This window comes from Phalacrocorax carbo, chromosome 2 (assembly GCF_963921805.1).
Source record: "Phalacrocorax carbo chromosome 2, bPhaCar2.1, whole genome shotgun sequence".
NCBI lineage: Eukaryota > Metazoa > Chordata > Aves > Suliformes > Phalacrocoracidae > Phalacrocorax > Phalacrocorax carbo.
Window position 1 is genome coordinate 23,733,889 of NC_087514.1, and position 24,203 is coordinate 23,758,091.

Here is a 24,203-nt window from a genome sequence, read left to right on the forward strand (position 1 = left end):
TGCTCTTACCAATCCCAGGTGTCCCTATGCATGCTGCATCTCCTACTGTTGCATGAACTGCACAGTCTAATTCCTCCCTGCCCCCTGTAGGTCCTTTGTCCCAAATTCTAAATTTCTCCCCTACTCAGGCTCATCATTCTCACCTCAATCTCTTCCAGCTAGGTTTCTCTTCTCACCTTTTTCAGAATTCTGCTACTGTCTGTGTGGGCAGCCAATTTGATGGGAAGAGAATAACTGGTACTGAGAACAGGCACCAGGCTTGTTTCCTTCTTCAGCAAATGTTTTACCAGAATGATCTCTAGTGCTACAGCAGCCCACCAGTATTTGACAAGATTTTCCTGTATTCCTTGTCTAGTGAGCAAAGAGTATGTAGAAATCTGTAGCTAACTTTAAACAAGAGGCTTTGCTTTTAGCCAGAGTAAAAGGCGGACAGCAGAACAGTCCTTTTGGTTTTCCCCCAAGAAGGTTGGAGGTCACCCATGAGGCAGCAGTTGCAGAGCCCTGGGTAGAAGTGTAATCAGAAGCAGCATAATGAGTCTGTGTCAAAACAGCCTGGGTTTGGAAAGAGATTGTCTAAAAACATTCCCCTTAAAAATAAAAATATCTGTCATTTTCCTCCAACAATTCAGATGGATGTGTGTAAACAAAATTTCTATGGGCCACAAATGGCTTGGTTAAACCCTTTGTAGTGTGTGTGCCAATCTGTGCAGCACAGCTAATCACATGTGTTCTGTAGCCCAAGTAACTTTAACTGTGGTGCTGAGGCAGAAAACACATGCATAGAAAATCACATGCTAGCCTTTTATGGGAATGGTAGGTGTCTTGAACTTGCCTGACACAGGTGGCCTACTTCAGTAACTTTGTCATCAGAATATAAGTCTGTAAAAGAATAGCTTAACAAAGATGTGCTACAGTTACTGTGCTGGTTGGTTAGTGGGTTCCACTTGATGAAACCAAGTACAAGTTCTTCCCCCCTGCAAAGTGTGTACCTGGAAACACTGATCTATGTTTTTGAATGCCTAAGTACACCTGATACTTTTATATGTGTAATTCTTTAAAATACTTGTGCTCAGCTGTGCAGGCAGTGAGAAAACAGCAACTCAACACTGTAACAGTAGTCTGGATAGTTTTGTGTCTCCTGCCACAAAGGAAGGGTTGTTGCCCTGGGAGCACTGGGACACAAGAGGAGCTTGGTACTCTGGGTTGCAGCTGGTAAGTGTATCTTGATGCATCTGGAAACCTGAATCTTAAGATTCAGTAGTTTGTAACTTTATTGCTTGTTCTAACACAGTGCTTCAGCTGGATGTCCCTTTTCTTAATATCCATCACATCATCTTTTTCTTTCCCTCCTCCCCTGCTCACCTTCTTCCTTTGTAGAGAACAAAGTAAATAGCCACCTGGATGGTGTGAAAGTACAGCAGGGGGTTTTGATTCATGTTTGGAAATGGTACTGCAACTCTTCAAATAGTCCAAAATGATCTGTTAGTCCTTTAAAAGAAACTTAGACTTGAGTACCAGTGCTTTTATAAGCTACGCTTTTGGGGTTTTTTTAATTACATTGGGAAGTAGGTTTAAGGCAAAAGTAACACTTTCTCATGTGCAGGTAGTCAAGTATCTCCAGCTTCTTCTCCGTAGTGTATTGTGGGTATTAAGGTTATGTTGATGTAAGTGGAGTTTGGACAATGTGTGGAACGTGGATAGAAGCCTGTTGAAGGTTACTACATTCGAAGAAACCACATCTGGTTCAGAAAGTCCCTAGGCATTGATGGAGGCTAATGGAAGCATGACATTTTCTTGCTTTCTTTATGTGTTTTCTTAATGGCATCCTCTTTGGGGCAGTGTTACAGGTATTCTAGTAGACAGAAGAGTCCTGTAAGCCAGTACAATCCCTCCTGTGTTCTTGTAATGTCTCAGAGAGAGATACTGGCATGCTGCTTACATCATGAAAATACTAACCTATTGTCAGTTAGTGTGAAATAGGTTTCAGGCTGAGCTTAAAAAAAAAAGGCTGTTTCTTTCATGTCTTCCATGAATTTAAAAATTAAAGTTCTTCCGTGTCGCCTTCATCCCTCTGCCATGTAGCACAGGCGGATGACAAATGAATTAAAGTTCAGCTAATACTCCTTTGTAATTTGTCTTCAAAATTAGAGGAATGTTACAACTATATCAGGTGGCTTTTGGCACTGCATGAAAACAAAAGGCCTGCCTGGTTAACTCTGAGCAAAACTGATACTGTTTAAACTACCTAATCTTTATCAGTGTATTCTTCTGGATTTTTGCCATTCTGCAGCTTGATTCTTTCATTTGAGAGCAATATCTTTTTGTTTCTCCAATAGTTCTAGAGCTTTTACTGAGCAGGGTATCGTAATTTTTGGTATTTTAAAAAAAAGTTTCTTGCTTTTAGTACTTTAACTATGTATTACCTGCTCGTTTACAACTATATTTTTCTAGCATCTGGTGATTTTTTTGTTCTTACTCTCATGTTTGTCAGGAGGGAAATATCTTAAATAAAGTTGATGCAGCCCTCAAGTGCATTAATAATTATTTAAAGTTCCCAGGCAGTAACATGTACTGAGACCAAGCCTTTACTAGAGGGAAATATGCACAGAACTATAAGCAACAAGGCAAAACTGAGGCCTTGATTTTAATGCTCTTATAAATTTGGGAGTAGTCTTCTGGCTTACACATCATTTGCCAAAAATGTAAGCAAATGATTCTAAAAGAAAGGTAGTTTTAGGCTGCAAGTGTCAGGAAAGGACTGTTCAAGGCCTTATGGGGTGGCTTCCTGTCTTCAACTAAAGTTCTCACCACCACTTGACAAACTGAAGCATGTTTGCTTGCCGTAAGAATCAGGCAGACTTTTTGTAGAGGGTTGGGTGTTGGGGGTTTTCTGTTACACAGAATTACTACTTGTTTTGCTTCCTTCACACTCCAGAGTCTGATAACTCTTATTTTCAGACTTTATATTGCAAAACCACAGGAAAAAAATCCATAGGGCCTTTCATCAAAATAGGCTCAAAATGCACTGTACTTAATGTTGCTATTTGTTGACTCTGTCCTCCTCTGGCAAAGGAACGTGCGTAAGAGTGAAGAAAATGAATCTCTTTCCAGTTTAGTGTTTAAAATAAGCCAGGATTGAAGTTTGCCAGTAGAAAAATAAAGCTGTGTGCATGCAGCCTCTGTTTTGTCTTTGGAGACAAAGACTTTTCTCTCGTGCATACTTGCTGAGGGTGGGGGAAGGTACCAAATTTATGAGATTTCTTATCTATGGTATGTGTGAGCATAGCTGACGTGTCTTGAGTTCGAATGCACTGTCTGTCCCAGTCCAGAGTACCAGAGAGCTGTTAACTTAGTCGTAATCGCAGTTGCAGATGTGAAGTGTTGAAGCCCGATCTTTTAATGGCCAAGATATTAATAAGAGTTGATATTCAAATTTAGTACATACATTTTTTAGTAGAAAGTTACCACCTTTTTTTTTAAGTCTTTCCAGAAGATGACTGTGTATGACTTTGCTATGAAAAGTATTAGAAGTACTTGTACAAGCTGTTACAGGTTTTGACTGAAAAGTGCTCTAAGATGCTGCTGCATCTGCCTAATGGACTACAATGCTATGGTTTGTTTCACAGCAGTTAGATTCTTGCTGTCAAATGAAAAGCTCTGACAACTACAGCTGAGGAACTGTGGGGTTTGGGGGGGAGGAGTGGTGTTTTGGTTTTCTTTAAAAAGCTGTTTCTAACAGATTCTGATTGAGGCACTGTAATTGACTGCCCATGGTGTTGTAGTTAGTGCATATTGGAATATATAAAAAATGGATGGGAATTTGGTATGATAGCAGGAATGTCGTGAGCAAGCATGAGGGCTTAGCTACATACCATGTAGCTATAATATGCCCGTGCTGCATGGACTTTGGGGTGTTGTATGCATCGCAGCAATGCGGATCACCTAAAACTTAGTAGTTACAGATCAGTTTATTGGTCCAGTCTTGGACTAGCTGTTAGTAGTTCAGTGGCCCATATGGTGATCAGGTCTATACTGATAAACATTGTCGTATCAACTGGTAAAGGAGAGAGAAGGTAGGCATATGTTGATGGTACTATTGAAACAGTTCTTTTTTCTGTTCTGCTTTGGACAAACAGAACCCATCAATAGGACTTAAATATCAAGATATTCCTCCTAGTGGAAAAAACTGTATCCTTCAGAGAAGCTTTGCAGATAAAGCTATTTTAAAAAAAAAAAGATAAACAGTATTCCCCATAAGCAGACGTGTTAGCAGATAACAAAGTGTTAGATTGGTTATGCCTTTCGTTATGCCTAACATTTTATGTTATCTTCTGTAATTGAAGTCTAAAAGGACAGTAGTTCTGTTGGTCTCACCTGTATGGCTTTCTGTAGCCACACCACCTCTATGCAGATTGGGGCTTTCACAGCCTCTCTCTAGGATAGCCTAATCAGTATACTCTGAATCTTCAGGCTAACTTTAAAGGAAGGTTTTGTGTTTATTTATGCCAGTAAAAGAAAATATATCTTGAAATAAAAAGACTGGTATGAACAGGAGAAACCAGATATATTGTAGTGATAAATAATAGGGGAGAGATCTCCTTTCAGTAATTTCACATGCTAGCTTTTAAATGTTAATCTGCTTTCAAGTTTTGTTGTTGCTGTTTATGAAGTATTTGGCATAAATAACATTCTCCCAAAGATATGTGGCCTACCAGTCCTACGTGTTGCTCCTATAGAATAGAGTCTTTCATCCAGATTTGAGCAAGCTACCAGTGCAGTCTTGGAGTCAGAACCTCTTTGCATAGGCTATATTCTATGAATAGCTGTTCAAAGGGATTTTCTTAGTTTGTCAGTCTTCCAAATTCGATGTGGGTTTAGAACTTCTTGTAATACAAGGTTTACACACAGTCCAAGCTGCTGTTGCCCTGCTAGTATCTGTCTGGTTAGGAAGACTTTCTCAATTTGTAGTCTTTCCTTTTCTCTGTCTGCTGGTGCAATTCACCCATTCAGTTAGGTGTTTGCAAACAACTTTACCTCATTTGTGACCTAAGTGAAGCTTAAGTCTGGGAGTTTGGTTGCTGCTACGGGAGTGAGCAGAGCAGTACTTCTTAATTGAACAACCTCCTATATGGATGGTGAATAATTTCTGTTTCTAGAATCACTGAAAAAATTTTGGTCTGTTCAATTAATGGAGGGTACAGAAGGAGGGCAACTCCCCATGGTGCCAGAAGGGTAGGTGCAGACTGACACACCTGACTTAATTGCAGTCCTACAGAGAAAAACTAATAAGGAGCCTTATTCTCGGTAGTTGGGAACCTTCATTTGTCGTTGAAATCAATTTCTTGGCACTGATGAAAAATGTCATAGCTGTGAATCCTGAAGTTCTCTAATGGTGAGAACAGAGTGCATAACTAGTTACAGAGAGCTGAAGCGCATGAGCCACATACCTTACAGCCTTCTGCTTCGTTCCAGGCACACTGGGGCAGAGGGGGCTCTGAACCCTTCTCCTCACATAGTGGTACAGCCTCCAGAAGCGTGCTTTTGGTGTGAGGCAGCTCAGCAGCCCATTTGGCTGGCTCCATAAAAATGCTGCTGCTGATTTGCTTGTGTTGTGTTTCCTTTGTTGCCAAAGGGTTGTCTCTCCTGTCATTCAGATAGGAAGCAAGGACATGCAGTATTTTTTGACGTCCCCCTGCATAGTTATAAAATGAAGCCATATACCAACTCCCACGACACTGGAAATAGCAAACAGTAAAGGTGATTGAATAAATAGCTTCTGTTATGTTGAAACCAATAAAGAAAGTCCACTAACAGGGTTTTATCTCATTGGAGCATAGGCATAGCTGAACCTTGTCTGATTTTGGTTTCTGTCAGCCAGATTTCTTCATTAGCCTGTCTGCTGGAATAGAAATGAGAGCGCACTGCCATAATAGGTCACTTTGTTTTGAAGGGTTTCACACAAGGTTGAGGTTACCAGGCTAAATATTCATTACTTATATAAACAAATTAGCAATACTTTACTTTAAAAAACCGCCAAAACAAACAAAAAACCCACCAAACCAAAATCCAAAACCCAAACCCCAAAAAAAGAGAAACCAACCAACCAACCTTGCTCACTTTTCATGATCTTTTTGTGAATTACAAACAGTTTTCTGTAGCTTTATGTCAGCTGGGCTATTAAGCAGAGTAGGTACCATGGGTATCTGTGTACAGTGGTACCGCTTACCATGTTCAGGGTATGCCTATCCCAGGAGTATGTCAGGTAAGACGCTCACTTAACCTGCAGGGTACTATCTAAAGGAAAGTACTCTAAAGCAGCCATCATTCTGTGAGTTGGAACTGAATTAGATTGTCCATTTCTGTGGTGTCATTGGAAATAGGAGCCAAAAACAGTGAGGCAAAACTGAAATGCCAGTCATCTAATTTACAGAGGGGGAAAAAAAGACACCCAAAAATTCTTACTAAAACCTCTTTTAAAAAATAGTTTGCTACATAGCCTTAGCAAAGTATATGTAACAGCTTCTAATTTAATTTTGAGTATTCAGGAGCACTTCTGCACTTTTTCTGGCTTTTAAATAACTGACTTTTCTTCCAGAGTCTGACTTCAAGCACTCAAGAATTTTGACAAGCCTGTACCTTGATTTGACTAAATGTGTTGGAGCAAGTGATTTCCCCCCCCCTTTTTTTTTCTTTTCATCATAATAGAACTCCTGCTAAATTAAATGACTGCTGCAGCTGGGAACTTGCTATACTAATTTAATAAGCAGTTAGAATAATACAGAAAAACTTGGTCTTAACTGGCAGCCCACAGGGAGGGTTTGGTGGAGTGACTCCAGAGAGCTACTTTTGCTTTGGAAGATGTAGGAAACACCTGTTAGGGCAGCATATGAAGTCAAATGGATGATCCTTTCCAGTGCTACACAGTTGACTGTCAGTTTGTCAGCTGTCTGGAAATGCAAGAATCCAGGTTCACCTTGCAGTTTCTTGCTGGCAATGGCAGTACAGAGTTCCAGTTGATGGGAACTAGGTTAACAAGGCTTATTTATTGCCTGTGTAAGTAAGATGTTTGGGTGTCTCATTTGGCAGCTGATACTTCAGATCCTTTTAATATCTTCTGTGCATGCAGACTTTCTGCAGTTGTACACCCTCTGCCTAGACTCTTTGCATTACCTTATTTTTGTCAGGGTAGTGTATAACAGCTTATAGAAACCCTTCCTTTGGCCATACAAGACTCATCTGCTAAATTAATGCAGCCTTCTCTTCTCCCCATCGAGTCACAGCATGCAGCATTCCTTTTTGTACCTAGAATTGTGATCCAGAACACGTTCTCCTTAGCTGAATATGCTATGTAGGATGTGAAGAAAATAGGCAAAACGTAAAACTGTCTTGACTTTGAAATAGATTGTAGTATAATTGAATTGTTGGTTAAGCACGCTGTAACAGTATGTATGTTCTAAACCCTGTTCTTTGTTTCTCTTTTAGTCTCTGTTGGAAAAGTTCTTGATCCCCAATGCTTCACAAGCAGAAAGTAAAGTTTTCTATTTGAAAATGAAAGGAGACTACTACCGTTACTTGGCTGAGGTTGCTGCTGGAGATGATAAGAAAGGTATTGTATGAGAGCTTGTGGGTAAATATTGTCAAATTAGATTGCGTTTGGGGGAGTGGTGATGTGACTCTAATTTTAGAGTAACTCTGATTTTTATGTAAATTTCTTTAGGCTTCCTGTTTTCTGAAGAAAAATCATAGGTTGTTGGCTTTCAAATGAGTTACGAAAGTTTCCATGTACCTCTGCTGTTTGAAACAGGGAACAGATGTTCAGTCACAAAATCTTGAAGTCAGCTCCAACTTATGCATGCATGCATCTGGTTTATTACTGAAGTACAGATTTGTGCATCTTCTGCCTGGCTGAGTATTGGATTTTTTTACCTCATTGTAGGGGGCAACAAAATCTTGCAGCTTTTTTGAAGCCTTACTTGTGCTATTTCTCCTGCATTTTTACAGAATACAAAAAGGTCTGCATAGGTTCAATGAGCAAAGAGACTAGAAACCACCTGGAGAAGAAAAGGATTGATAAAAGTAATCTTACTGTTAGGAATATTTCTTCTATAACCATGGTAGTTTAATGTCCAAATGTTTTTTTAATTTCCTTAAGTTTTTTATCTTCATGTAAGCAGCTTGTCATAATTGCCTTCACTTAAATTTAGTTAGAAAGGTTTAATATAAGCACCTAATACATTACATGGCTTAACTGCTGTAGCTGAAGACACCCCCTAACATGCTGACTCCATGCAGTCTCCTTCAGTTCAGAATGACATGTTATGTTTAGATACAGCTCGTTGCAAACAGTGCGAAGCTGTTTCCTGGAGCCAGTTTAGGACCGGTGCCAGCGTGCCCTGAAGAGCAGCACACTTCAGCACAAAGCCCAATCTGGTAACGTCTGCTACTCCTGAGCTCTTTTCTTGCAGACTCAGTTTAGTCTGTTGAAGTGTGGGATGCTTGGGAGCACGCAGCCAATCTGAATGCATGGTCTTGGGACCCTCGGGGATTATTGGAGAACAGTTTGTCTGTGCGGCTGGTGCTCGGTAGCACTCTGCCCTTTTGTAGGACTTCGTAGGTTCCTTGCAGTGCTGTAGAACATGTGGTGCCCCTGTCGCCTTGTGCAGCTCTCAAGCTAATAAGCTCTCCCAGTATGATACAGAAAGGTGTCTGCATGACTTTACAGAAACTAGGTTGAGTTTGGTATAGAGGTGAAACAGAATTGGAATAACTTCAAGAGGATAGATGTGTCTGCTTTAGTTTTGTGGCCTATGTGTTATATCCACGTTACTTAGGGTAGCCCAGTTTCCCCAGTATGCTGGATGGTAGGGAGTTGCATAAAGATACTAAGACTTAGTATAATAGGACTTGATTTGACTTCTGATGCTTCACTGTGTACAAACTGACCCAGTCTTGGTGGTGGCAGAATTGCATGTGTAACCAGTACTTTAGCGCTGTTAATGTACAGAGAGTAATTATATTTTCCTTTTGGTAATCTCTAGTCACGTGCCGAGAAGGTACAATATTTTGAGTTCCAGAGTTTTCTTTTTCTGTTAAGTTGCAGACTCCAAAATTAGACTGTGAAAATCTTTGTTTAAAGTGATTTTGGAGTTAACTTTTATTTAATCCAGTCTCCTTGCTTAGCAGTTTTTACTGAGCTTCCAGATGAAGAAAACTTTTTTGAAAGCCCATCTAGCTCCTAGTTGCTGTGGCTCCCAAACTTAAGACTCCCCTCCCCGCCCCATGTTTCATCTCACAGGCTTTTTCCTGTATGCTGTCTGTGACCTTGAAGAGGAGCGTTGATAATTATTGTTTAGGAAATAACGGCCATTTAGTTGGACAGTATTCTTTCAGCCTTTTGCAGTAAATAGCAGCAATATAAAGCTCCCAACTCTAGGAATGGGATTTTTATCTTCATAAACCAGATTGTTTATTTTATCAACTGGGGTTTTCTTACAGCAGTCTAGCAGACAGGAATGTCAAGCAGGTACCTCACCCTACTATTTTAGCCTTGAACTTTGGAACTGTACAACACTTATTAAAGAATTCAAGGTTAAAAATCTTGCAACTCTTTTTTATACTGGGTGACTGTTAAAAAAAAAATGACAGAATACATCAAATTTTGCACTAAGGTCACCAAATCACCACTCAAAAGGTAACTGTGTTTTCTAAAATAAGGAGGGAAAAAATAGTCCTTTTTTGTTTGTTTTGGAAGTTACTTATGTTAAAGAAAAATTCTTAAAAAATAAAATGCTCAGCTTCATGAAGTTAGTTATTGTTCATGTTGCTTCTTTTGCCTTTCATAAGCAGTGCTGTTTTGTAAGGCTTTTCAATTATGAGAAGAGTAAAATGGTTCTCACTATTTCTAAATTTAACTTAGAGTAGACCTGGTTCTTCTCGACTGTAATATACCCACTTCTGGCCACTCCCAAGGTATTATGGCAGTTGTCTGATTTTTCTGAAGCACTCCATCATCAGTGATGAGTGTAGAGAGGACAAAGTGTTGAATGGTTGTGCAGTGAGTGTCCTTCTCTTTGGTGTGGAAGAGGGCAATGTGATGCTTTAATTTTTGTGAATACGTAAAGGTGAACAAATAGAGATTGCATAGACATCCTGAATAGTGGTAGTCAGTTCTTCTCAGACATCTGACTTAAATACTGATGTATTTTTGAGTCCTTAGCCTAAAATTCCTTTCTTTATTTTTGAATGCACGTGACTGGTGCTGTTGCAGAGATCGTGCTGGGTGCATTTCTGGTTTGATCCAGAAATGTTAGGATTGAAATCCTTTTGCATCTGAACTGACTTCCTGCCCACCTCTTTCTCAGATGCTCTTAACAGTCTTGAAGAGTGCTGGAACAATGGTCCCTTTGTGCTTGGTGTCTAGCATGTCTCTTGCCTCCTGCAGTCATCAAGGGCATAGTCTGGCTTGTGGGCTGTGTTGGGCCATGATCTCTGACTTGTGCAGGCATAGTCTGCTCGTAAGTTCAAGTGCGTTCAGTGAGAATGGAAACTGTTGAGCTCTTCAATCTTGGTGTGCACAATATACGTGGGGTTTTTTCCAGCAAGCATTTATAACTTGTACAATTGAACCAATTAAAAGAAAGGCAAAAGATTAATCTCTAAAAAAAGAGACTAGTTGTTAATTTTCCTCCCTTACTTCAAAGTTCATAGGTACTAGAACATTTCAGTTGGATATAAAAATGCTTTCCATATCTGCATTGGAAATGGAACTGTGTTGAAAAAAACATTTTTAAAAATACATATTTAATTCAGGTTGAGGTATGCCACTGTATCTTTGCCAAGCAATTGAATTCGTAGATGACTCTTATTGAAAGGGCTCAGCATAATAGGCAAAGGTCATCAGTGTTTTCTGTGACTAAAATGCAGATCTGTAGTGCTTTGCAGTGTTTGAAGACACCGAAATTGTAGTACTGTATCAAACCTGTGTGTAGTTAAAACTTCAATTTTGTAGCTTTTCATCTAGGTGGTGGGTTTTATTTTCCTCATGTGCTACGAAACTGCTGCAAACACTTGTAAATACCAGTGGTCACAGGGTGTCAGGGAGAGACACAAAGCTGTGATTTGGTTAATGACAACTCTTTTTTCTGAATAATTAAAAAATGTAATTTAGTAAATTTTTTTTAAAATAGCGACTTGTTAGGTAAAGTGCTCGTTCACAGGCATTCACTCTTAACACACTTTGTTCATACAATCAGGACTGTGTTCACTCTTGCATATCTGAATACAGTATGTGAATTACTTACTTGTTGTGGGGTTTTTGTGTGTGTTTTTTCCCCAAAGGGATAGTGGAGCAATCACAACAAGCATATCAAGAAGCTTTTGAAATCAGTAAAAAGGAGATGCAGCCAACGCATCCTATCAGATTAGGTCTGGCTCTAAACTTCTCCGTGTTTTATTATGAGATTCTTAATTCCCCGGAGAAAGCCTGTTCCCTTGCAAAAACGGTAAGTCTAAGGAGGGGGAAAAATTCCATTTATATTATTTGCATAACCTTTTGTCAAATGGCCAATGGAGTTGTTTGTTTTTATAACACTAGGCTTTTGATGAAGCAATTGCTGAACTTGATACATTAAGTGAAGAGTCATACAAAGACAGCACGCTAATAATGCAGTTACTGAGAGACAACTTGACAGTGAGTATCATTAAAGTTTGCATATTGTTGGTAACAGGGCTGGTGTTCGTGGCACACAGAGTTGTCCTGTTCATTCTTAGCTGTGGAGCTGTCTGTCATTTACTTACAGATGAGTTTCCAGTACATCATGTCTCCAAGCTACATCTTTTTCTCCTGCCTAATCTTTTTTATCTGCATGACAATTAACGCGCTTTCCTGACATGACAAACTGACTAAATTTTCAATTTTTAATTTTTTTTTAATTCAAGGAATTTAGCTTGTTTAAGTGACCTAGTTTGGACCATGACTAGCAAACCTATTATCTTTTGTTAAACAGCATTTGAGAATATAGTTGCATTTGCCTCTTCAAAACTTATGTCAAATTTCATATAGCTTATTCTGTGTGATTGCATGTGCAAGGAATAGATCCTACACAAAAACTACAAACAAAGCTAGCAGGTCCATTTAAGGGCCTGTTGTTTGGGGTTTTTTTGTTAGGTTTTCATTTTGGTAAAGCTGAAATTGGGTTCAGTGCTAACCAGCCTATTTCCATGGCAGTCGTAAAACAACAGTCTCAATCCTTTTTTCCGTTGGACTCATAGCTGTCTGCAGTGTAAGTTATGGATCAAGATTGTGTTGCTCTGTCAGAGTAATCAAAATCTTCATCTTGTATGTGGGGTTTTTCTAACCTACTTTGAACTTTAAAACTGGCAAAGATAAACATCTAAAGCAAATGAAAGAGTAAATGTAAGCAAACATGCAATGGTGTAATTAATGGCATAGTTCACTCCCCGGTCTTCATGGGGGGAAGGGAGAGCTGCAAGCCAGAACTGAAAAAAATAAGAAGCACCTCTTGTCGCCAGATGTAACCCCTTGTTCATGTTCCATGCATCTGATCTCAGAGATATTTACAAAATAGCTGGGCTCCTTTTACCATGACTGGAAGTAAAGTTGTACAGTTGCATAAAATTGGAGTTGCCATATTTTCTGCTTTTGTTTCTAACACTTTATGTCCCTGTTCCTTGGAACCTTTTCTACTAGAATGGCAACGTAGCACTACTGAAAAAACTACTTGTGATTGTTCCAGCTGTTGCTTACAAAACAAACGAAGAGATTTCTCAACTGCTGTAATGGAGGCAGATACAGGGTTGGCATCATTCTCAATGTCTGTGTGTGCTGTCCCCTTGACTGAGATTGCTCAAGAGCTGTCCTCTGAATGAGTGGTATTGAAATAGAGAATAGAAGCTGGCTTTAATTGCTAGCTTCCCAGTAAAAATAATGTAAAGCTTGTCACAGCAGTTGGAAAGCAAATTGTTTCATACAACAGCAAAAGTTGGGCTGAGCTACCACAGTGTGAAAATTATGGTAGTAGGCCTGATAATTGATGTGAGCTTTTCCATTATAAGGGGGAAAGCTGCAGACAGCTGCAGGATTCCATATTCTTGAATGGATGATATATCTTGCCATGAATGCTTAGCATGACGTGTATGAGTACATTGATTCCATGTTTGAACACAATTTCTTGAGGTAGAAAATAAGTTTTGATGTACATGTGACTGACAAAGACTGCAATGAATTTCATAAATGTAAAAAAAAGTCTGTTTTGCTAGCAATATATCTGTTACAAAGGCTTTTGACATGTTGATCAGTTATATGCAGGAGCGGTTTCCTCAGTTGTTCTTTTCTACGTTGAGTCTTGTGTGGCTGAAGAAAAGCCTGTGTTCATTCTCAATGGGGGCTGAAGGCAGAGGAGGGTTCAGGGGTTGTTTAAGCTGTCAAGTCAGAGTCTGTTTTACTGGGATTGCTAAATAATTCTTTCTTTGTTATAAAATCGTTTGTTTTTTAAAGCAAACAAACAACAACAAAACCCAAAGTCAACCCTTCCTCCTAAGGGTTTGTTCCCCAGTAGATTCGTTAAACGGTACTCTCAATTGGTAATTCTCCTTTCATACCAGTCAGGCCCTTTTCATTTAATGAATAAAGGTATGTATACATGTACATATCTGTAGGTACTCTAGAGGTGAGGATTTAGAAGTCTCTGATAAAATTCTAATAAAACCGTTCTTACAAATTGTTCCGTATAAGAATAGCACCAAAGTTGAGAATAACATGGTATTTTAATAATGTAGTATAGAATGTAGTGCAGGGGCTAGAAACTGATGAGTATGCTGTTGTCTCCAGTAAACTAACTTGTTCCTTGCTGAAGGCATTAAGCACCATTTAGTGCTGCTATTGTGTATTATGTTCAGAGCAAGAACAAGGCTACTGGTTTTGTGCAAGTTTCTCTGTTGTCTTGTACTCCTGGAAAGGACAAAATGTGTTGGTTGTTTGGGTTTTTTCTTTTTTCTATAAGCATCTTGTGAGACCTTAGTGTAGGTAGAGAGCAGACTGTAGGGAGAAAGCAAATTAGTTGTTCTTAGGTTTTACCACCTTATGCTGTAGAGCGTGAAGGATTCAGTTAATGCTGCTATAACTCCATAAAGCGAGAGATTAAAAATCACACTGGGCTGGTAATAGTTTGGAAGCAGCTAGCGTGGCGAAATACTTGGTTCACAGAATAATTTCTTTGCCCTGGGTGTTGCTCTGGAGCAGACACTTAGTTTCCTTAGCTGGTACTTAGTCTTGATATATGGCTCCTTAGTATGATTTTTATGGAGCTGAAAATAAGATTTTGTGCATACTGCATGTTTAGCCTGATTGACTTCCCTCCTTGCCCTGCCCTCCAAGTCTGGAAGCTCTATGTTCCAAAAGTTGCTGAAGGGGGACACAACTGACAGAATAGAGCCAAGGGGCAGAGATTTTGGTGAAATGATTGTTTCTAAAAAAACCAAAAAACTTCAGATGCCTGTTTTGAAGAAAGGGTAGCATTCACTCTATTAAGTTGGATATGGAGAGAGACCTTCACCAAAGACCTTCTTTCAGAGAGATGCATAAAGCTTACTTGAGGAGGAGGTACAAATCCACAGGAAACCAAGTATTCTTAGTTCCTGATTCTCATGTATGTGTTTTGTATGTCTGATTCTTGCCTGCTTGTAATAGTATTTTAGTGAACCTTGTGAATATGAGACTTTGGTTTTGGCTGTTCATGAACTTCCTCATGAAATGCAGTGTGGGGTTGGGGCACCTAGGACTAGATTTCCCTTTTGTCTTGCGTGGAAGTAATAGCCAAGAAATATATTCATGTTAATGTGTGGGGGTTTTATTCCATGGTGCTTAGTAGTACCTCTTAGAAAATTATTGTTTAAGTAGTAGGTTTTCCTTCTAATAACTCCTTACTAATTATTAGTCACAAATGTTAATATCTTAGATATTTTACTCTCTTTTCTTTCCCAAACAGTTGTGGACATCGGACACCCAAGGAGATGAAGCTGAAGCAGGAGAAGGAGGGGAGAATTAACCAGCCTTCCAACTAACGTCTGCCTCATTCTGAAATTTACACAGTAGACCATTTGTCATCCATGCTGTCCCACAAATAGTTTTTGTTTACGATTTGACAGGTTTATGTTACTTCTATTTGGATTTCTATATTTCCCATGTGGTTTTGTTTAATATTAGGGGAATAGAGCCAGTTAACATTTGGGGAACTTACCTGTTTTCATCTGAGGTGGCCAATATAGGGTTGTGAAATTTTTATACAAGTTTTACATGTTTGGCATAGTACTTTTGGTACATTGTGGCTTCCCACAAGGCCAGTGTTAAAACAGCTTTCTATGTCAAGCGAAGACGACTGCTTGCATATTGGTCTGTCACGATGGAAAAAAGGGATAATCAGTTGCAGCCACAGGTGTAGTTAGCATGAGTATTCAGGCTGGAGCACACATGGCTGTGAATTAACTGATGTCCCATAGATATTGCATGTCAGGTCAACATGTGAAATCTGTGGAATATACCAGTCAAGTGTACATCTTTGATTGCAGCTGAAGTGTTCCTTAAGACAGTTTGATTACCCAGTCGACTTTCTCTAGAGAAGGACAGAGAAACGGTTCACATTCCATTACTTGTAAAGTTACCTGCTGTTGCTTTCATTATTTTTGCTACACATTTTATTTGTATTTAAATGGTTTAAGCAACCTAAGAACAAATGTACAAGTAAAGATGCAGTAAAAAATGAATTGCTTGGTATCCATAATGACACTGTATATCGAGCACAGCAGTAAAACAAAAACCCATGTATTTAACTTTTTTAGGTTTTTTTGCTTTTGTGATTTTTTTTTTTTGATACTTGCCTAACATGCATGTGCTGTAAAAATAGTTAACAGGGAAATAACTTGAGATGATGGCTAGCTTTGTTTAATGTCTTATGAAATTTTCATGAACAATCCAAGCATAACTGTTCAGAACATGTGTATTAAGTTGATGTAAGTGGAATAAAAGTTTTATGAATGGACTTTTCAACTACCTTTGGTGTAGATTTCATGTGATCTGTCTTGCCATACCTTTTAGAGTAATGACAGTACTACATACAAATTCAACATGAAAGTCTTTTTATTATGGAAAATCTTAATACCCATTAGGCATTTAGTTAATTTCAGGGAAGTCAAGATTGAATACTTCAGATCTCGTTTTAAGATTGCTCTAAATAATTAATTTACAACTTTCAGATAGCTACAGATTTCTGACTGGCTGGTGCTCCAGAGATACGTTAACAAATATATGGTCCCCAGACTTACAGCAACAGGCATACAAAGCTCTTTAAGAGCTGACCTTTGGAATAGGTCTAGTTATATGGAAACCCACAGCTTGCTGCTGTTAGCTCTTTGAAGGAGAACTGAGCTGGAGCCTCCATGGAGTCAGAGGGTTTGGATGCTACAGCTCGATTTGTGGAAGGGCTCCTCAGAGTAACAGTGCTCTTCCTTTCCTTGTCCCCAGTCAGGTCTGTGCTGGTGGTATTCACAGAACAACTGTGGCATCTGTAGATATTTGGTTTGAAACCAAAATAATTATAGGGAAATTGAGACTAATTTTCAGTGTCACACCTCTGTCAAGAACTGAGACTCTTGGAAAATAATTGAAATGTATTAAAATATTTGTGTTGCATTTATGTAGTCAACACAAGTGAAGCTTGAGTGGCCTTTTTCTTGATTGAGCTGCACCTGTAAGCACAGTGTAAGTATTTTCTAGATACCTTTTATTTGGGTGAAAAGTTATCTTGGTGTCACCAGGATACCTGGAAGAACAAGACGAACCAAGTAACTGAACATGAATTCCATTGCCTTACCCTTTTGCACATGAGTGGACTTAAGCAAGTTACAGGTCTGACTTTTTAGAAGTTCAATATAGGCTCTTACTGGTATTAAAGAAAAAAGTTAAAATACATACAATCATTGCATTTGGAATGCAATGCTCTGTTTTGAGAAGCAGCTGAGACCTTTGAGAATTTAAGGGTTGAGATTGGTAGAAAATGTGGGTAGGAAAATCTTAAACCTTAAAGTAGTTAGGGACACTAGTCACCATTCCTAGAATTGGAAGTTAATAATCTGTTATAATAGGTAATAAAAATTAGAATCTGTTTAAGAACAGGAAGAAGGGAAGAATATGGAGGGCAAAGGTTAATGAGGCTTTCTAAGGGAGGACTTAGTATATCCCTCCATTACCATCAAAAAAAAAAGTAACTAATACATGAAAGCACTTGTCAAAAGGAAAAAGCAGTAATCAAATACATTTACAAAATAAAGGGCTACATTCCAGTCTGGAAGCAATGCAAGTTGGCAGACCATGACTAAAAAATTCCTTTGGGGATATCAGATCCACTTTTAGGAAGGCAAGACCATAGCTTACTCTGTGGCAACTGTGAGTTCTGTCTCTTAGAAAGGCTTCAGTGAAGATGTTGCCTGCTTCCCTTACTGAAAGGATTTGACTTTCAACTTGCATGGTAAGCTGTTTTGCTCTAAACATTTAAATTTAAGCTAGATGAAATACTGTGACCTGAAAATGCCTCTTTTTAAGCTTTATCCAACTGTTTAAGAAAGTTCTGATTTAATGGGGGTCTGTAAAGTTACTCCATGTACCTGGAGAAATTAAGGTATTACTGAAAATTAAAAAGCACATATTCCACTGGTCCTCATTTGATTATAGCAGAAATGTTTTGTTTCTTTAAACACAAATATGATGGTAGCTTCACATAGAAGGTCATTGGATTCTTTTGGTGTGCTGTTTTTTGCTTTTGCATTTTAAGAGAGTTTCCTCTTATTTCAGTACCTAAGCTGATCTTTTAAATATCACAGAAGGTTCACCCAAGTGTTCATTTCCTTCATTCCTCCACTAGAGTGATCTATATTATTAGATGATGAAAAAAATTCCTGTACTGAATTATCAGCCTCCTCTTCTTACCAGCATATTTTCATGTAGTTTTAGTCTTTGTTCTGACATGGAAGGTCCTTCTAAAACATGGCAGCGTTGTTTCACACACGGTGCATATCCCATTCTGCAATGCAGCCTCCTGCTTTGCTGAGCAGAAAAGGCTCACGGGCCTTGAATTCTTTGAGCCTTCAGTGCAGTAGTAGCACTGCACGCACTTGCAATACAGGCTGTTATTTCTACAGGAACTGTGTAGTGCTTACAAACTACGGGCTAGACAGCACAGGTTGAAGGGGCAAAACTGAGAGAGGTTGGGGGCGTTCAGGTGGAACCGCCTGTTGCAATGAGGGCAGCCTAGCATCTACCCACCTGCAGCCTTGTGCTCCTCAAGGGGAAGAATTACGTAGAATGGCATACAGAAACTAAAGATGCAAGTTGAAGGTGCTGCAGAAGCAGCTGCTGCCAGCCCAGTTAGTGCCTACATTTTACTCACTGTGCCTTTTGCTTCAGGTCCTTTTGGAAGGCAGGTAGCTCAAGTAGCTACGCCTTCTGTGGGTAAGCCGTCTGCAGCTGGCAGTGTGTGACTGGGTATGCTTCCTTATTTCCAGTAATTTACACCTCAGCAAGATCCTGGCAGGCTGATATTCCCAGATTCTGAACGGAGGAGGGAAGGAAGGACAGTCCTATGGATAAGAAATTGTACTGGAAGTCAAGATTTAGCCTCTATTCCCAACTTTCTCTTGGGATTTTTTTGCATGGTAAGTAGCTTTTTTTAATCCAAGGTGCAGTTAAAAGTTGTTGGAAGATAGGGAATCCTAGCCTCTCTGAAAATGGTTACTCAAAGTACCCTTTCAAAGAGTGGAAATTGCTTGCTACTGATGTGCTGGTAGGGTGTCTCAGACTCATGTAAGGAAGTGAACTAATTTAAATAATCGCTGTAGCCTTTGAGCTGTATTCAGAGGCCTTGCATTAATCTTGTGGATATGACCAAAAGTAATTTTTTGCCTACCCCACCTTTAGAAAAATTAATATTACCTGTCAGCTGTAGTAGTAGGAGCTGCTGGTTGTGGTAAGACTGAAGCACGCTTTTCCACTCTTGAGATTATGAATTATATAGTAAAGGCTGTTTGATTCTGTTCTAATGTAACAAAATCATTTGCTTTAAGGATTCTTCTCCTTTTTTTTTTCTATCTTTTTGTAGCCTAGTCTGAAATAACAACAAAAAAATTCATTTTAAACCTGCCAAGTGCTAATTGCCGTAACAACTACCTGCTTTTTAAAAAATTCAGAAACGTTCATGACAAGACACAACTCCAGTATGAACCTAGAAAATGAAGCTCAATTGCACCTCGTTAGCCCCAAGCTCTGCTTTTGACAGATGAGTGACAGGAAAGTGCTCCAAAGACTTTCTATGCCATCTAATTCAATTTCCAGCTGAAAGCAGAAAAGCTGAGGCTGCTCTGTTTTGGTGTCAGGGTGAGGGAGCCACCCTGAGCTGGTGTGTTTTTACTGGAGTCGGCACTTGGCATTATCATGGGTCATTTGAGCTGTGGGTGGTTATCTTCTACCCCCTCCTCAGCAAGGCTGGCATGGAGCTTCAGTAGGTGCAAAGCACAGCAGCCTTGAAATGCGTGCTTGAAGCAGAATGAACTGTTTTAGAGGTGTAGATTTGCTTTGGAGATGAGAGGAGATGTTGGTGGTGTTAGTCATTGTGTTAGCACTGGCTGGTGTGGGAGGACTCTTGGATCATGGGGTGAGGGTGTAGCTCTGCAGCCCTTACCTCCACCACTTAGATGAGGAATGCATCTGCTGGTTTTCCAGTGGGCTAACAGTTACTAGCAGTGAAATATGAACGGGGTAGAGCCAAGTCAGTCATGCTACATACCAAATTGCTTCTTTAGAACTAGAGAGAAAATGGCAATTTCAGATTCTGTTCTAGGCAAAATACAGCAACAATTATGGCTTGGAAGTAGGAGTTCCTAAGGGCTTCAGAGGTTCACTGTGCCAGCCATGCACTTTTGCATGGCCTCTCAGGAACCCACATCTTTGGAACATTCAAGGTTCCTGCAGTGAGCAGAGCAGTTTTAGACATGTTTGGAGAACTTTCTGGGGGAGCTGTTCTGCAGAAGATTATTTTTTTTAAAAGAAACTTCTTCTAATGCAGCTGCTTAGATGGATGCTTAGCCCTGTTGGCAAAACTTCCAGACATTACATTACCAGATTGTAGTGGCTGAAAGTAGCCCTGAAGGAAGCTGAAACATACGGGGCCCCCACACTCAACTACTAGATGCAGATCTGGAATGCTGTAATTCATTGCAGACCCACTGCTTTATGTGACTCCTGACTGGGAGGAAGAAGAAAAAAAGAAAAGGTTTTAAGGACAGAACTTCAAATATGTTGTGCCCTGGATTACATGTCTGGGGCTTCTCTTTAAAAAGTCTTGGAAATAGTTTAAGAAGTATTTTTAACTCTAGGCTACCTTTCTTCTGGTGTTGGTTGTTTGGTTGTTTTTGTTTTCCTTAGGGTTGGCGGTTTTTATATTTTCTTTCTTACTAGAGATGTGCTTCCCTGAAGCAACTCAGTGAATTATTTCTGATGACCAGCCATTTCTTGCCTGACAAGAAACATTGGTCTTAGTGGGAGGAATTTCTCCCTTACGGCGTCAGCTTGCTCCATGTTCTTTCTTCATGCATTTAATCCTGGTCCATTGTATAAGCTGTGCTGTAATGCTTTAAAGCTGGAGCATTTAATGAGGAATCTATGTATTTGTGGTGAGTAAAGTGATATCTGCATATTGGAAGCATTCATTTACAAATGCCACTATTGCTGTTGATTAGAGTGCCATCCACATAAAATCTGAACATCATACACTTGAGCTGTCATCACAGCAGACCATCCCAGGCAGACTGGCAAGCACGCGTGGACCCCAGGTGACTTGTAGGGTAGGCATAACAGCTTGTCAGCACATGTGAATTTGCAAAGCCAAGTCCCAAGCTGCTGAATTTAAGATCCTTAAAGAGGAAATAATTATTTAAATATAAATCCTTATCATGGTAAAATATCCTTCAGCCTAGATGAATGTCAGATTTCATTCCATCAGGTTATTTCTTTACATCTAAACTTTCTCATTTTATACCTTTACATTTTAAAAGTAATAGTTAGAAGTGTTGTTGTTCTGAGAACCTTGTTCTAAGATGACCAACCTTGTACCACAAAGCCCAGTGCTTGCCCATTGCATTGAGCATTTTTTAAGAGGCTCATTATAGTTTAACCTTCTGGGACAGGGCAGTTAAGCTGTTTTGCTGTTAATGCTAAGCCATTTATCATCAGCATATGTAATTCCAACCCCTACTGCCAAAAGGAACTGGAGAACCCTTCTAGGTCAGCGCGGTTGCCTCTGGATTGCCAGCAAATGGCATTTCATGAATAAGAATTTTTCTGACCAAAGGTAAGGATGTACCATTGCCTCTGTTGGTTGTTTAATGTGTCCTGGGACGACCAGAGGTGATGGGCTGTAGCCTTTGTAGAGAAAACGCTAAACCTCAGCAAAACGTCTGTATGCGTGTTTTGAGACCTGACAGCGTTTCTGTACTCAGTTTCACAATTCTGTTCAAAGCAGAGAAGGGTTAACTCCTTCACGCTTATAGCTGAGATTTCACCCCAGCTAGATGATGTAAGGCATTTCAGTGTGAATCCAGACCATTCACCTCCTACATTATCATACTGCCACATGTCCATGAGCAATGGCCATGAAGGGGTGACAGGCTCTTATACTAGAGCGAAAAAATTAATCAGTTACAGAAGCAAAGTGCTTACCTTTTAATAGCAGGAAAACAGAAGTGTAAGTCTATTACCTAAAGCAGCGAACATCAGCAATGAGCGATTTCCTCCAAGACGAGGCAGGTTGATGGTCACCCTGCAAGTCTAGCATAGCTTGAACATTAGTCCTGACCTAACAAGGCATAAAGATGGCTTTTACCTCCCGCCACCCATCAGTGGTATTAAAGAAGTCTAACTTTTGCATAGCAAATTTTGTGGACTATCCATCTTTTCCCAGTCTATTTTGTCAGGCTTGAAATTCACTGTGTGCTAACCCCCCAACAAAACAGAAGGTTGCACAGCTGGGGCTATAGAAATAGCTTATTTTTAAACATTAGGGAAGATAAGTCTGTAGCATTATATATTCTGGAAGATAAATATTTTGCAAAGAATGCAAACATACTTCGGTGAGGTGAGCAAAGACAATGCTAGTAACAAGAGTACAACAAAAGGAAGTAAAAAGACATGCTGAGAGAGATAGGGAAGTGAGGCAGCAAGAATCTAACCTCAAAGCACATAGGAGATTACATGACCCAACTTCCGAGCCAGCCCTCTGAGCATTTCGGTGAGGACGATTAGAGTAGCATATTCAGTGAGACCCTGCCATTTTGTAGGACTGAGAGATTTTTCACAAACTGTTCGCATGTGGACTTGTTAAATGAGAATTTTGGATGGAACATGACCTAGAAAAATGGTCTGGACTTTTGCAAAATGGCATCAGATTCATTAAATGTGACCTTCAGAGAGAAGCAGAGTTAGACTTGTATCTTTTTTCTTTTTTCTCTGCCTTTTTCTAAACTAAGAATTTCTGTGTTAAGCATATGTCAGGCCTATGGTACTTAGAAAACTGTGATGAGATTTTTGATTAAAATTTGGGTTTGGTTCTACTGCTATCCTCAGCAGAAATTGAGGTCATGATTAAAGTCGTAGGGGAACTTGTAAAATGACATCATCAGAGTGAAGTTACCAAATGCTGCACAGATAAAGGTTTTAAAGAAAGTGCCTAATTGGTTTTGATTTTTCTTAACTAAAATACCTGCCAGTGCCTGATGAGCACTGGGGCATGTCATCACAGACTCAACAGTCTTTCCTTTTCCATTACTGTGGGAGCTTAAAATTATTATCCTGAGGGGTTCATCAGCAAAGGGAGTTTTCGCTTCAGTGACTGTTACGACGATATAATATGCACCAGAAATAATTCTTCCCTGCTCTTGAATCTGCCGTACATACAAGGCCCAAGGTTTTGAATACACTTGCAAAGTAAAATCAAAATCAGACTTGACATTCCCAATTGCAGTGTGTACAAGCCAAGGACAATCTCCAGCCATCATGCAGGAGCTACCTGCCTGCCACCCACCCAGCTGCATCCCGGCAGCTGCAAACAAGAGGCAATTTGCCGCCTTCCACGGCTCCTGCTGTCAGGAGCGACTGTCAGGATGGACGAACTGCCAAAGGATCCCTGGGGCCTCCCAGGGGTGTTAAGCAGATTGGGGGAGGGGTGAGGAATTAGGCAAGCAGAAAGTGAAAGGACCGATGGATTTTCAAGGAGGGGAAGAAAATAGCTCTGATGGTTGGGATGCAATGGAGAGTCTTTCTATGGTGGGATAAACATAGTAATGGGGGTGTAAAAATCTCCAGAGATGTCCCTTGTTAAATATTTTGGTAGTACCTCATGTTTCAAACCCATGGAAATGTAAAGGATGGACCCCAGATGCCTTCTAGTCAAAATGGGCTTAATTAGGGATACCACCTGAAAGTCAGCCAAGAAGGTTTTTTAAGAAGAAACTTCACTCAGACTGAAAAAATCTGGATATTCTGGCTCTGAATTTCAATTTTTTTTTTTCCTTTTCCCTCTCCAATCGGTGAAACAAGGTAGCCAATTACTGAATTGTCTGTTCACTTTCTTCTGATAATACTGGTATTATTTGGTATTATTATCTGGTAAATATGGTATTTTGTTGCAAAATGAAAAGGAATCATCTTCTTCCCCAAAGAAGCTCAAGAGCTTAGTGTCTCTGTCCTATGCCTATGCTGCACCTGACTTTCAAGCTGTGCTGCTTTCCTGTCTCTATGAGCATTTTGACTGGGCAGTATGCATGTTTAGCAACTGTTGCTGAATATAACAGTGCTCTGAGGGCTCCATCCCCATCTGAGATTTGCTTCTCTGAAACGCCAAACTAACTAATTTCAGAGATAAAGCCATGACGATCTCCCACCCGCAGGCTGACATAATGGACTCCTGAGTCATTTTTGCAGATCAGTCAGTTAACGCATTGTGGTCATTAAAGCTTTGGAACATGAAAATCCTGTCCAAGGCTGACGGTATGAATGACAAGTCAACCAGTAAAATGAAGAGCCAGTTCTGAGCCATTAGGAGAGCATATCTTTGTGGCCATCATCAGCATCATCACTGATGCAA

The 24,203-nt window shown here is 39.8% G+C and overlaps 1 protein-coding gene across 1 annotated transcript in view; it reads left to right on the plus strand.

The window, feature by feature from the left end:
* The window catches only part of YWHAZ (tyrosine 3-monooxygenase/tryptophan 5-monooxygenase activation protein zeta), a 28,156-nt gene extending 12,101 nt beyond the window's left edge, over positions 1-16,055 (plus strand). The window contains exons 3-6 of the mRNA XM_064442301.1: positions 7,483-7,606; positions 11,338-11,501; positions 11,594-11,689; positions 15,006-16,055. Of these exons, the coding sequence (XP_064298371.1) occupies positions 7,483-7,606; positions 11,338-11,501; positions 11,594-11,689; positions 15,006-15,065 (444 nt within the window). The 3' untranslated portion in view covers positions 15,066-16,055. The remainder of the gene's footprint in view (positions 1-7,482; positions 7,607-11,337; positions 11,502-11,593; positions 11,690-15,005) is intronic.
* Positions 16,056-24,203: the final 8,148 nt, after the last annotated feature.